General features: G+C 37.1%; 1 protein-coding gene across 6 annotated transcripts in view; it reads right to left on the reverse strand.

The window, feature by feature from the left end:
• cicb (capicua transcriptional repressor b) overlaps positions 1 to 15672 on the reverse strand; it is a 347812-nt gene that overhangs the window by 29048 nt on the left and 303092 nt on the right. For 4 of the 6 annotated variants that reach the window (XM_083533508.1, XM_083533507.1, XM_083533506.1 and 1 more), the window contains exon 2: positions 5613 to 9348. The exons of the other annotated variants lie outside the window; for them this stretch is intronic. In XM_083533508.1, the coding sequence (XP_083389634.1) occupies positions 5613 to 9234 (3622 nt within the window). In that variant the 5' untranslated portion in view covers positions 9235 to 9348. The remainder of the gene's footprint in view (positions 1 to 5612; positions 9349 to 15672) is intronic. 6 annotated transcript variants of the gene reach the window in all.

Consider the following 15672-nt stretch of genomic DNA (forward strand, 5'->3'; position numbering starts at 1 on the left):
ATTGACAAAAGTATTGGGACACCTGCCTTTTCCATCCATATATGGTTCTTCCCCAAACTGTTATTACAAAGTTGGAGGCACACAATCACATTTTCCCTTCAAATAAACTCAGAGACTCAAACCAAACCAGATCCATATCAGGTGTCCACAAACTTTTATAAAAGTAATTGTGTCGTTATTGTTATTGTGTAGAAAATTATTCACACAAAGTGGACGATTACAAACTATGATTTGTCTGAAAATGAAACATCAAACGGTCATTAAATTTGTCGTCTTAAGAGGATTCACTGAAGTGATGGCAATGAAAAACAATACGAAAGAATGAACACTTGTATTCATAATGAAACATTTATGTGGAATAAAAATGTAGTATAATAAAACATAAAAATACTAATTAACGGATGCTGAATAAATAAACTCTCTTATGCGACTCTGACCGGAGAATTCTCAATACCAGAAGTTCACTTGTCTTTTTAATTTAGCAGAAACACATTTGTTTTTTTTTTGTTTTTTTTTTTTACTGCAAATGTACATGCAAAAAAAAATTTAATACATGAAGTAAAGTGGTCAAACTTTAAGCACACTTTGAATCCCTGTGCATTCTGTCAATTTAGAACAGTGAGACAAAAAATACATTAAAAAAAAAGCCAACAAACTCTGGACTAACCAAGACACCAAATACACTAAATGTCCAAAAGTTTGTGGACAACTGACCGGAAGATTAATTTGTGTGTTTTGAAAATCCCACATAAAATCTCCATTCACTGTTACAATATAACCTCTAATCTTCTGGGAAGATGTTCCGCTAGACTTTGGAGTGTGCTTGTGGAGATTTGTGCTACAAACGTATTAGCAAATTCATGTATTGATGATGGAGGTCTGTGGTGCAGAAAGTGTTCCAATTCATCCCAAAGGTGTTCAATAGGGCTGATATTTGGGCCACTCACAATCTTTTACTCCAAACCATGTAAAACTGGATTTGTGTTCAGAACCATTGTCATAAGTAGAGTTTGGGGGAAAACCACATATGGCTGTAAAAGTCAGGTGTCCCAAAACCTTTGGCCATATAGCTTATTTCTAAACAGCTAAAAAAAATGTACGAAATGAGGTTGTAATGTAATATCAATGTATATGTAGTATAGAAGCAATTCTATTTTACTCCACACTAAAACAAAGAGCCAAACACAAACTCATGTCTGAAGTGTGATAATGCATTCTAATAATTGATTGTAAGAAATGGCTGCGCATGCCAACCACGCTTCAGCTGATCAGCTTCCAAACAGGATGACTGGACACAGGAACGCACACTTTAATAAAAATAGTAACTAAAAGAGGCCTTTGTTGCTAACTGCTGTACGGTGCACAAGGCTGGAGGAATCAAAGAGAGGAACGAGAGAAGCAAGACGGAGATAAGAATACAGAGACTGGGTCAGACGAGGAGATGAGGAACACTAGGAGAAAGGCATCCGCTTTGCAAGGACGCAATCTTTAATAAAATTCACATACTTTTTAAAGTTTCGATTTGGAAATAAAAACACTTTTTCCTCATTCTCCCATTAAATCAATGCACTGTATAAAATATAATTTAGAATTGATGTACTCAATTGGGACACCTGATTTCCAGACATATGTGGGTCTTTCCCGAACTATTACCACAAAACCGGAGGCACACATTTGAACGAGATGTCTTTTCCACAAAACCAGCACCATGGTTTACATGGGTTGGAGTGGAAGATCTTGAGTGGCCTGCTTTAGAGCTCTGACCTCAACCCTATTGAACCTTTGGGATGAACATTGAACGCTGGCTCACCTCACTTACATCAGTACATGACTTTGCTAACACCCTTGTAGGTGAATGAGCACAGAATTTACACAAGCACACTCCTTAAACTAATGGAGCATCTTTCCAGAAGAATGGCATGGCAGTTATTGCAACAGCATATTGCAGGGGTCACCAACTGGCGGACTCCGGTCCGAATCTGTACGGCAAGATGGGTCTAGCCCGCAAATACCTTTTCACATAACAGAATAAATATGCCAAACGCTATTTTCTAATAAAATCTAATTTATATCAGGCACACCAAGGTCAGCTCAGTAAGCCGTTTGGGTCGCTACTACAGTTACTATGCGCACTGTTGCTACGATCAGACATGCAGTTGTGCGTGCAATGAAGGCAGCAATGAGCGATGCGAGAACAGATGAAACTTTCAGTGAGGGAAAAACAATGGCAATCTCGAAAATAAGGAAAATTGATGCTGGAAACCGAGTTTTCGAGATGCTTCCACCTATAAGTTCAACTCAGTTCAGTCTAAATGACGATTTTATTTAATTTCATTTGAGGTTATTAAAATTTTTAGGGACGTAAAGGAACTGTACAAATGAACAGATCAAGTGTTTTTTTGCACTTTTGCATTTTTTTAACACTGGCACTTTATTTTTTGCCTGTTTGTGTCTCTGAATGATTTTGCTGATGATATTTTACCAATGCAACTTAAAGCATAGAGAGAAGAGAGCAATCTTAAACATCAGATACATTTAGTTAGATAGAGACAATAAGTGTAAAGTTAAAATGTGATATGAGATTTTTTTCTTTTTCTTTTTTACCAAGTGAGGAATGCGTTTGTTACTTATGATCTGTAATCACATTTCAGCAGAAACAAAAAAACACTTAAGCCTTTTCTTTTATTTATCTTTTATTTATTCATTTATAATTTTTCCAATACAAATGTTGTCTACACTCATTTCTCTAGTCTTGCAAAAAGCATCAATTCATGTTTTTAGGTATATAATCAGCTGGCAAGGATGATTCATTTAATGGACCTTAAGCAATTTTAGTTGAAGACCTCTGACATATACGATCCAAAATGGGGAATTCAAAAAGCACAAATTAAATTGTTGGATGGCAACAAACCTTTGCCATATAGTGTATGAATACAGCATTCCCACATAAATGGTGCGTCAGAACAACCAGGATAATTAAGCTGCCGTTAGAAAAAAAAATCTATTTCTTCTTTAATTTAACCAGCCACCTACCTTATGTCTATTTCTGATGTTATCACGCATGGAAAGCATGTACTGCCTACCATTTTGCAAGATTTGTTCTTGATTATGCAGAGACACAGATCATGAATTAGTTTTTTTGTCATCTTGAAAAATACAATTCAGCTGGAATGTGGCAATATTTAAAACATATACCAAGGTTTTATGTCATGTAAAAAAACTATGTGGATGAAATTTCAGTCCTTTCTTTCTTAGTGAGTGCCCTTTTTTTGTTAAATATTATGACCATAAGTCGTAGAGCGCAACTGGATTCCGGCCATATTTTGTTTCATTAGAACTGCTGCCCAGTATTAAGATTAAGTCTGTCGCTCTCTCTCATATGCAGACGACTCCTCAGGATGTGTGGAGTTAAACCATTTCTTTCTCTCTATTTCTGAATTGATTTTTCTGTGGAGAAAATCCGAAAAGTTCCGAACTGTTGCCAATCCGTCCAAATCTCCAAACCTCTTTATTATTCCTGCATTGAAACATGAGATGTTCATACATCATGTCATTCTCTTTTCCCTCCCAATTACATAGGCAGATTATGCTTATGTCAACTCTCTGCATAGGATGGTGAGTAGCTGATAAATGGTACCTCTATACCTGCATCCAGAAGGCTCATCCAGTCTGACAATAGCCTACCAGTTAAACACCACGTTCTACTCAGGCCTCTGCATTATCAAGGAACGACACTTGCTCTGCGCATGCCAAGCTATGAATAAGCTACGGTAAGCACTAAGCTAGTTCTAACCCTGAAGATATTTTAGAGTAAGGGTACTCTGTCTATCCCTTAAGTTTTTTTTCAGTCCACCCAGACACTCAAATAAATTTCATTTTGCCAGGCAAAGTAATAAAAATAAAATCTGCTGTACACTATGTACAAAAACAATGCTAATGCTAATTATTGTAATGGGAAAATTATTTAAAAAGTGCTGGTAGGCTATCAGTAGAGACAAAAAGATATTGTTGACTAAACTAGTTATAAGTGAACATGCATGCAGAGAATCTTCACAGGTCCACACCTTGCCTTACAGTGAACAACTAATCTGCTGGGGTTGTATATCAGTGCAGTGTCAATGTCGAAATGGAACCTACTCCATCTTGGCTAAAGAAAAATAAAAAGTAAAATAAAAGTTTTTCAAAATGTAAATTTAATTCATGACATGTTCAAGTATTGTTGTTAAAAGTGTCATTAATGTATTTTGTGATTTGTAAAGTGATTTGTGGATGGATGGGGAGGATTAAGCGTTTTATTTGCCGAGTACAGCGAGCCGAATCAGCGTGTGCTGTGGGTAGGCTTAGTGATGCTAGCGAGTTAATGGCTACAATTTGATTTGAGCAGGTGGTAAAGCTGGCGAAGCAGCTACGTTTATTTTGTTTCTTTCTTTATTTCTTCCAGAATTGTTTGAGTGTTGGCAAAAATAAACTCTCCAGTACTGCTGCGACCCTGTTGTAACGACTCGTCATTCCACAACACAACGCAGAGAACACGAGCACCCGTCAGAACTGAACGCGACCGGTTTCATTTGCATCTCCTGCTTTAACATAAACTCAATCCAATCCAATTCCATTCAATACAATTTTATTTGTATAGCACTTTTAACAATAGACTTTGTCCCAAAGCAGCTTTACAGAATAAATAGATTAAGAATATAATATTTAGTGTAATAAAGTAGCCAGACATAAAAAAGGAACCCATCCTCATCTTGCTGACACTGAATGTTCATTATTGCTCCATCATTGCTGAGGTCATAATCTGTTCATTGATGGGTGCTTGAATGCAAATCTGTTCATGGCAGTTGCAGAACTAAGACATTGTAGCAAACTGTTTGCATTAATTAAGGTCTAAATCCATCTTCATGCTAAAATAGTCAAATAAATAATTATTTATTTCACTAATTTTATAGTAATTTAAGATTGTATCTATATTTCACTCTGTTATTCTTATTAATTTACAGTATATTAATCTGTGTATGATTAGATATTTATTTATTTATTTTACAATTTTTATTTTTTCTTTGCTGTCAAATATGCCACATATAGCGCATACTCTGTATATCAAATGGTAAAGGTTTTTTACTTTTCATCTGTACATTACAGCACAGCAAAATTCTTTCTTCAAATATACCAGCTATGTTAGAAAACTGGGGTCAGAGCACAGGGTTAGCCATGATACAGCACCCCTGGAACACAGAGGGTTAAGGGCCTTGCAGCTTGGCAACACTGGGGCTTGTATCCCGCCATTCCAATCCGTAAGCCTTAACCACTGATCTACCACTTCCACGATATGAAAAGAAATGGAGCTTCCACTACCAAAAAAAGCCACCACCAACAATTACTATTCATTAAATATAGCATAAGTAATTAGATACATATACCCTTACAATAGTATAAAAAAAGAATAGTATAAAACCAAGATACATTTTTTATTTTTATTTTTAAATAACATGTATTGGTGCAAGTATCCACTTGGCCCAGTGTCACACAAATGAACCTTTAGTTAACTGTTGACATTTAATACATATTAAAGTTCTTCCTAAAATTTCAAATAAAATATAAAAAATTCTTACCAGTTCCTGGTCGTCCCATAATGATGTCCTTGCATGGCACAGGATGCAAAGTCTCTGCAGGAAGTAAAAGTGGCAACAAAGCTGTTGGGGCAGGATGACATGGAACTGGCTGCTGCAATTTTGTTATTCCACACTTTCCCTGATCTCCTCCTCCTGAACCAAAGGAAGCCGAATCAGGGGCAGGACTGGGCACAGATATGCAAGCCAAGGTAGGGCTACACTGAGTGGTGAGGCTTGTAGGGTTGGAATTCGGAAGGGAAGAGATGGAAGACACCAGAACCAAAGTTGATGAAGGGCTATGCAATAAGACAGCCCCATTAGTGGAAGCTGCACCATTAATTGGAACAGGCATCTGTAATCCTGCACTAGACAAAACACCAGTCATGCTGTCATGCTTGGGATTTGCACCATCTTTATCTGCAATCTTTACCAGTGGACATTCTGTAAATTTTGCCAATGGTACCTCAGGATTTCGTACAATTACTGGAGAGTCTCGCAGTGTCTGCTGAGGGACTGCACGTTGTGCCCCTGATTCTAAGGTTAAAGGAGAAGGTGGGAGTGAAGAAGCTGTGGATGAGGTGGGCCTTTTACTGTGAGAGAAAGTGGTTGTTAAAGGAGAAAGTACATGAAAAGAAGTGCCTACTGAGAGATCTCCTGTGCTATGGTCCAGTTCAAGTTTGGTGCCATCCTGCATAACAAGAGCAGTGGGTTGTGAGGTATCTGATTTATGCTTGTTAGGACTTACAGGTACAGTAAAGGTTAAACTGGTTTGGAATGGTGGTACAATGCCAGATGCAATTCTCTCCCGATCCTTCTCTGCCACTAAGGTACTAAGCTTGGAGTTGCTAGTACCACTGGTATGTCTGTGTCGACGAGAAGGCAAGACTGTTAAAGTTGTAATAGGACTAAAATTTGCAGGACGAAAACCAAAGAGTGGAGAAGGGGAGGGAGAGGGAGTCGGAGAGAAAGGTGACTGATTTGATATAGGGGAAAATGAGGGCGTCCCTGACCGTGAACTCCCCAAAGACACTAGCATGGTAGCAGCCTCACATTCATCAAAGTCAAACCGTGAAAAATCCTGTGGCAAAAGTGATGGAAGAACAAGACGTGGTCGCGAGTCAGTTCCCCGACTGCTGGTCTCACTACTGTCTCGTGATGTCTCCTCCCAGTCAAACTCACTGCTTGCACCACCTCGCAGGTCTGAAGGGGTTGCAGTTCCTGAACTACTCCCTCCTCCTCTCTTTAGCTCCCGCTCTCCACCTGCACCTTCAATCTCTTTAGTGCGCATGGAAAGATGTCGAGAGCAGTAGCCCCTACGTTGAGACTCTTTCATGCAACTGTCCTTTGAACATAAACGCCGCCACTGCTTTCCATTAAATTTTTTGCGAATACCATTGGGTGTACACACCACGTCACCTTTCTTATATATTTGCTGAGCAGCAGAAAGTGGAGTTCGTGATCGTGAGGAGGAGGCAGACGATGAGGCAGAACTCCCTGGGGTAGGGGCAGATGGAGTGGAGGTCTTGTCCACGGGTATAAGAGAACGTTTTGAGCTAGGAGAGGGCAGCACAGTTGTAGAAAGGGGTTGCAAAGGAACTCCATTGGAGCCAACAAAAGCAGACAAAGCGGGTTGATGAGTGCTGCCAGATATTGGAATAGTCAAGTGGGTGCCCAAGGTTGTGCCAGCAAGACCTTGGACAACAGAAATGGGACTTGAGTATCCAGAAGGCTTAGAAATGAGGTCATTGGGTCTGATTGATTTAGGTACTCTTGAAACCAAAGTTCCTACTGCATCTTGAAGAGGTGCCAGATTAAGCCTTAAAACTTCCAAATCAACCTCTGGAGTCTGTAGTTGTTTTCTTTCTCTCTCTCTTTCTTTTGCTCTTTCTTTATCTGTGTCTTCAGCCACCTCTCTTCCGGTCACTATGATTAGTGCACTGTTTGACATCAAAATTGCTGGAGAGGGTGTAGATGAAGAAGTTGGTGTGCCCTCATACAGTTGACCACCAATATCAGAATTCTTCTGAGGTGGCCTAGTACTTCCCATAGTCATTCCCCTACTAATCTGACACATCTCTCTCTCTACATCCATATCTTCTCTTCTTTCTTTTTCTTCTTTCTTTTGCACTTCGCCTTCCCATGGTGGGACAAGAAGGCGCAGGCTCTGTCGGGAGACCCACACAGCCTGAATTCCAGTTCTCTGTTGCTTTTCATCTTGTTTGTTTCCTGATTTTTTGTGATTATTCTCTTCTTGCAGTAGCACTCTGTATGGGCAAGCAACAGCTGGATGGGAATCTACCTGTGACACTACTCCTTCCCTATACCATTCCTTTCCTTTATCTTCTCCATAAGGCACACAAACATGTGTCCCGACATCCACTGGATCATGGCCTGGTGGAGGGGCATCTAAAATAAGGTCTATTGTTTGGTCTGGGTGATTTACCAGTGTATTAAATGGAAGCAAAAGTTGCATCTCCTCCCCATCAATATGCAATTCTATACTGAGCTGCTCTTTGGTAGCCCCACGCACCACACCACGGATAAAAACACACTCACTAAATGTCTCTTCTCCTTTTACCTCCTTCATTCTCTGATGACGAGCTAGCACCCTCTGATTCTTGAGTCCTTTAGCCAATGCCTCAGCTATTTCCGAAAAACTTTCTTGCAAAGGTTGTTGGTTGTTTTGGGTAAGGAGTGGATCAATGGAAAGTGGTCTGTTTAATGGGTATTTTGGTATGTTTAAGGTAGTCCCTATATTTTGGTACACATTAGAGGGCTCCACCACCGGAGATTTCTCACTGGCTGTTTCTGTGGACGATGAGCAAGCTGAGTTTGGGGCAACCTCTCCAAATGCATCTGTTTTCATCTGTTCCACTAAGCTTTTTGTAACAGATGGAACTTCATCGTTGATAACCTCTTCCACATCCCCTCTCAGTGATGAGGTTTCTGTGCTTGTTTTGTAGTCTGCTAAAACGTTGTTGTTTATGTTAGCAGTCTTTACAACATCTTCATCTTTCATCACAACATTATTAGCTAGAGGGAGGCTATTAGGAGTAATAGAGTTACTAAGTTTACCGAGGTGATTGCTATTAGGTGCAAGCGAAGGTACAGGAGGAGTGATTGGAGAGGGGCTGACAGTTCCATGTTCATACATATACTTTTTCTTAGGCACTCTGGCTTTGAAGGTAGCTGTTTTCCTACTGGAGATTGTGATGGGACTATGATTGGTTATAATAGAGTTGCTTTTGTCGGAGCTGTTGGCTGCCGTGTTTGTGCTGAGTGGGTTGCTGGTTACACTGTTTGTCATGGTAATATTATGTGTTTTTGAGTTAGTATTTTCAGGAGTAGTCATTTTATTGACCCTTACTACAATTTGTTCGGCTTGGTCTACGTCTACAGACAGTCCTTTTATCTGTCCTTTTAGCCCTTCCTTGTTGGGAGTATTGCTCCTCTTGGCTGTCTTTCCTTCAGAGTTGTCCAACTTGGACGGAGCATTTTTCTGGGATGACACTGCAGCAGGTGTAGTTTGTGATTGTCTGTCATGTTTATCGCCTCTCTTCCTCACACTTTTTGCCCGTGTGGACAGAGGAGAGCGCCCTCTCTGTTTTTTCAGAGATCTCATCGTTGTCCACCTTTATTGAAAAATCTCGTAATCTTCTTTTATGGATTTCTTTGCTTCTTATTCCTAAGCGGGCTCACTCAGAGTGGCTTTGATGTTATTACACCTTGCGACAGTCTGTAATGAGAAAAAGGGAATTTGCCTTAGTGTATATGTGAAAGGAAATAGAAAAAATGACAAACTAACAACATAGCAGTGAGGAAAGGGGTCCAAACTTTTTCCTATCATCCTGAAGCCTTCCCGCTACTCTGAACCAGGTACAGGTAAAACCCCTTTTTTTTAAGAATGTATGGTAACTCTCTTTGGCCTGCTATCGATTAACAGGACACAACAAAAAAACTTCAAAAACATACAAAAACATTCACAGCTCATATTATCTGAGATGATATTATCATAATCATGTTTAAGATAAACATCAGAGTCATAAATAAATGTCTGTTTTAGTGGTAGCTCAAGTCAAATCAAATGGCTTTATTACAAATGGCTTTATTTCAATCATATACATTTGTACAATACAAAGTGTGAAATGCAAAACAGTTTCTCCAGGACCAAAATGCTACATAAGGAAACATAGAGTTACATGAGAACTAGCAGTACAGTTCGAAAACAAAAGTAGATCTACATACAGGACCACGTAAAGTGTGTGCAACCCATATTTTTGCAACCACAATACAATAAGAATTACTTTATTACATTATTACTTAAGCAACCGCTGCCAATGTTTGTGGCTTCTTGCCATCCTGTGTACTACAATAACCAACAAATGTTTTTGTCCAGGCCTACAATTTTTACCTCATAGGTCTTTTGATGGTATAACACTATTACCAGACTGTATTTCTGAGTAGTTACATGCTATTGCATAGTAAAGCATGACATACAGTTGGGTAGAAAAAAAAAAAAAAAGTTTGCAAGTCAGATTCCTTTTGGGCTTCAATCAAATCAGTTTTCTTTTATTTAGTCTTAACTTTTTTAGTGATCAGGACCTGGTAGGACATGACTGTACACCCCCCTGAGAACACATGAATCTGTTCAGGGATATTGTTACAAGGCCTTTTAACACTTTGTTATATTATAACTTTGTTATAATCCATATTGCAAAATTTCATTGTAATAATACAATTTTGTATTAAATAATACAAAATCCTGCTCGTATAAAATATTAAATAATGCACAGATTTGTGCAAATGTCTTTTCAAAATTTCTGTACATACAAAATTACTATACAAGGCAATAGACAATAAAAAAAATAAATGTAATGAACAAACATAAATTGTGGTTTACCTTTTGCCCTTTTGCTTTAAAAAAAAAATGCAAACGGAAGTAAGAAGGAAATGTGATGGTATTTTATTCCCAGCAACCTGGAGTAAGCATGTCACAGTTCTACTGATTCCCTTTTTATCTAAAAATTTGTAGTTAATATTTTTTCTATATACCGGTAATCCATAGTCCAAAATTTCATTAAAATAAGAAACCTAATAAAGTGTTACAAAATCCTGCTTGTATACAATATTAAATGATACACAGATATGTGCAAATGTCTTTTCAAAATTTCCGTACATGCAAAATTACTATACCCTGCAGTAGACAAAAACTAAAAATCAAACATTATGAATTGTGATTGCACTTTATTCCTTTATAGAAGGAAAATTTACTGGTATGCTATTCCAAGCAACCTGGAGGTAACATGTCACAGTTCTACTGAATCCCTTTGTCTGGTTGCCAGGCCACCTTAATTACAATTTTTATATTAAAATTTTATTCTAACTTCTAGCACCCTATCTGGCACACTTTTTCTTTGAAATATACATGATAATGTGTGAGAAATCATGGGTAATATAACCCCCCCCCCCAAAAAAAAAACAAAACAAACAATGTATGTATGTAATATATATATACATATATATATATATATATATATATATATATATATATATATATATATATATATATATATATATATAAACACCTGGTCTTTTATGGTTTTTATGAGAAAAATGCATGTTCCCTTTGTTTAAATGCAATAAACGAGGTTATATAATGGTATGAACGTTTTTGAACATAACAAATATATAAATGTGCCGATATTCAACTATAATTTCCCTGAATTATGAAAAACAGCTTCAGACACACTTGGAATCCAGACAGCTCGTTGCTCCAAACATTCAGCAGAAATGCTTTCGTCAATTGGAGATTTCTTTCTGACCTTGCAATCCAGTTCCAGAGCAGTTCAATAGGATTTAGGTGTGGTGCCTGGGCAGGTCATTCAATGATAGATAACACTCCACTTACAGAGCTTAAACATATTCTTCCAGTATTCATCTTGTTTGTTGGTTCCAATTAGTCCCAGTCTGGATGGAAATGCATGGTGGTGAAGTATAGAATGGTAGCCATGCTGGTTCCATGTTCCTTTTACCTACAATAAGTCTCCACTGTTCCCTGCTCCAAAACAACCCCAAACCATTAAGCTTCCACCTCCATGATTGACTGTGGGTGTGAGACAGTCTGCTAACATCTTCTCCCCTGTTCTTCATCTTACATAAGTTCTTCATATGTTAACATAAGTCATTCACTGTTCAAAACTTGTGCGTTTTTTGCCTTTTACTGTTTGTTGCACATAAGCAAAATAAATATTCGTGTCTCAAAAAAAAAAACAACACAAAAAAAAAAAAGATGTGCATGTAACAATATATAGCAAACATGTCAAATATGTTCTCTTTCTATCTCTCTCTCATACATGCACACAATTTTTTTTTTATGGAAAAACATATTTAGCTTCCATGCAGCCCTACAAAATTGTAGGAAGTGAAAAGGCTTGGCACGTACTGTGTTTAACTGGAAATACACCAGTAGTGCTCTCTCTCACACACACACACACACACACACACACACACACACACACACACACACACACACACACACACACACACACACACACACACACACACACACACACACATGATTCATGGTCCAAGATGCCTGTGAACGGAGAATGTGAGAACTCTTATTTAGACATTTAAAGAAATATGCTGCTGAACTAGATTGCTGTTGATCTGTAACTGACTGCATTACCACCAGAGACTCCTGTATATTAATGTGTAAAACGCATTTTTTTTTCCTGGTGAGGATTTACACTTTATCTCTATGTGAGGAAAAGATGCTTTACAAATATACCAAATAAATGACTACAAATAGCAGTGGTCTGGTTAAAAAATTAAACCAGTGTTTGACTGGCATTGTCTTTAACATTCATCAAATTGCATCAAATCTTTATGTACACTTTTGTGTAGTTTTGTGTAGAAAGAAATCAGTTGGTCTATTCTTTAAACTTTGCCATAATAGTGGTTATATGGAGACATACACAGTCTTGATCTTTCTGTGACTGCGATTTGATATACACTACATGGACAAAAGTTTGTGGACTATAGAATTCGCATGCAATTTTCGCACATCCCATTTAGCGCCTCTTTACTGTTATAAGCTCCATTTATCTGACTGACCAAAATCATTTCTATACTATTTAACCTTTATAATATTGCATGTATAATATTGCAAAATCATTGAAACAGCACCATAATAAATAATAAAGGATAAAAGATCATGCTATAAAGGATGACATTATCAATAACAGCATGTCATTTCAAACTATTAAACACCAGAGTAAAAATACACAATATGGACGAAAGTTTGTGGACACCTGATCATAAGATGCTCTCTGAACATTCCAATCGACATATAGTCCTGCTCAAATGTTCAACCTCCATTCTTCTGGGAAGATGTTCCACTAGATTTTGAAGTGTGCTTGTGGAGATTTTTTGCTCATTTAGCCACAAGAATGTTTGTAAAGTGAGGTAGGGTGAGAGTTTGTAGAGTTTGAGGTCAGAGCTCTATAGCAGGCCACTCAAGATCTTCCATGCTGGAACAGGTCTCCTAGTTCAAGTAAATGGAAAATTTAATGCATCCACATCCAATCCACAACACAATATACAATTGTGTGCCTCAGAATTTGTGGTGACAGTTTTGGGAGGAACCACATACGGCTGGAAAAGTCATGTGTCCCAATATTTTTGTCCTCATAGTGTGCTTAAGCTCAAATAAATTTTAGACTATTTCTATTTAATTTTGTTTAAATTAACAAGCACCATGACCATGGTCTGACTTCCTGTCAGAACATGAACTGTATTGTATTACATAAGCATTACATATTAAATACATACATATTACATGACTACAAGTCATACTGTGGTAAAAGTGTCTCTCAATTCCCTTATTCTGGAATGGAAGTGGCTATTGTGATATTCAAGAAAATGTATTAGTTGCTGCAGTTTTGATAATAACAAAATAATAATTAAATAATAAGTATAAAAAAATAACAATAATAATTATCACAATTATTATTATCATCGTCATTATTATTAAATTTTTCCAAGCAAACCTCCAATTTTTTGTCACATTACAGCATACTGGAAAAACAAGCCAAACTGGGGAAAGGATTATAAATTAGGCCAAGAAATAATGTTTTGTTGTCAGCATTTATTAAATAAATGCTGCCATTCTTTTAATTAAAAGCTGTGTGTATCCGAACGATCCCTCGGTCCCATTTGTTCATTATGATATAACAGCAATATTGGGGCTATGAGTAGCGTCGATACCTCGTACTGATTTGATCCTGGCATCCTCACAGTGACTCTCTCTTTTTATCCCTCTCTTTCTATCCCTCTCTCGGTCTCTCTCTTCAGGCTTCTGCAAAGTTGCCAAGTTCTGCGAAATGTCACAGGCATTACGGAGACATGAATTGAGATCATTGGTGAGTGGGGTTCGTGTGCACGAGCATGCGAGTCAGTCAACATCATACTCACGCCAATAAATCAATAAATAATATGTAAAAGAAAAGAATTATAATTTGTTAAAAAAACAATAATAAATGAGCAAATAAATAATAATACTGTAATTATAAATTATTTTAAAAAATGTTACCTCAACAGCAGTATATGCCTACTAATATAATTTCTATCTAACTTTAATAATATTGTATAATAATTGTAACAATCAATAAATAAAAAGCTCATGTTATAAAGGATGTCATTTAAAACTATAAAAGTAAAAATGCAGCATATGGAAAAAAGTTGATATTGAATTGTAGATGCTTTTTGAACATCTGATTCCACATTTAGTCTCCTTTTGCTGTTATAATAATCTCCACGCTTCTGGGAATATGTTCCACTTGATTTAAGGGTGTGCTTGTGGAGATTTGTGTTCATTCAGCCGCAAGAGTTTTAGTAAAGTCAGGTACTGATGTAGGTAAGGTGAGGAGGCCTGGAGTGCAGCCAGCATTCCAATTCATCCAAAAAGTGTTCAGTAGGGTCGAGGTCAAAGCTCTATAGCATGATATCTTCCACTCCAACTCATATAAACAATATGATCATGGAGCTGGCTTTTTGCACAGGGGCATTATCATGATGGAAAAGGTCTCCTACTTCAAGTGAAGGGAAAATTAAATGCTTCCTCATTCAAATACATATACCTATACAAATGTGCCCCTCCAAGCTTGTGGTAACAGTTTAGGGAATAACCACATATGGCTGGGGGTCAAGAAATGGCAGGTGTCCCAATACTTTTGTCCATATATATTTAGCATTTTGTCCAGTGTCTAACAATATAATGCACATTATAGTTCCAGTTATAAACAAATATACTTATTAACATTGGGATTACTTCTCGAGAAACATTTCCTTTCCTAATCTGTTTGTATTTAAAAATCTCTTACTGCAGCATTTTGTATTTATTTTCACAATGAGTCATTAACAACTGAATACATAAAAATTCTCATTTGATCTAACAAATACAAATATACAACATCTCCTGTTCCATGTCAATAATCAGTCCTGTATTTTTATTTTTGCCCAAAAAATATACAGATTAGTTTAAAATTACATTACATTTACAAAACACTTCATCACAATTATTTTGAATTTCCACTTTGGGGAAAAACTAAGGACTCGGATGCGTTACGTGTGTGAGAGGATCGAGTTGCTGACTGCATGGTGTGTGTGTGTGTGCGCACATCTGCGTGTCTATACTTCGGACATGGAAACAAATCAGCAATGGTTCATGTATATTTTTCTCTGACTCGATTTGAATTTTTTTTAACAATAAGTCCACATGTGCATATACATATAGATAGATAGATAGATAGATAGATAGATAGATAGATAGATAGATAGATAGATAGATAGATAGATAGATAGATAGAGTGTATTAGCTGTGTTTAGTTGAGACAAGATTATGATTACGATAACAAAACTGACTACTTACACACATCAACGAGTTGACCAAAGCATCAGAACGCAGTGTTTTCCTTTCATCACCCTTTTCCAACATTCTATGTTAAATGCACAAAAAATTAATAAATAAATAAAAATAAAAATATATATGTATATATAT

This window comes from Silurus aristotelis, assembly GCF_946808225.1.
Source record: "Silurus aristotelis genome assembly, chromosome: 1".
In the NCBI taxonomy this organism is placed as follows: domain Eukaryota; kingdom Metazoa; phylum Chordata; class Actinopteri; order Siluriformes; family Siluridae; genus Silurus; species Silurus aristotelis.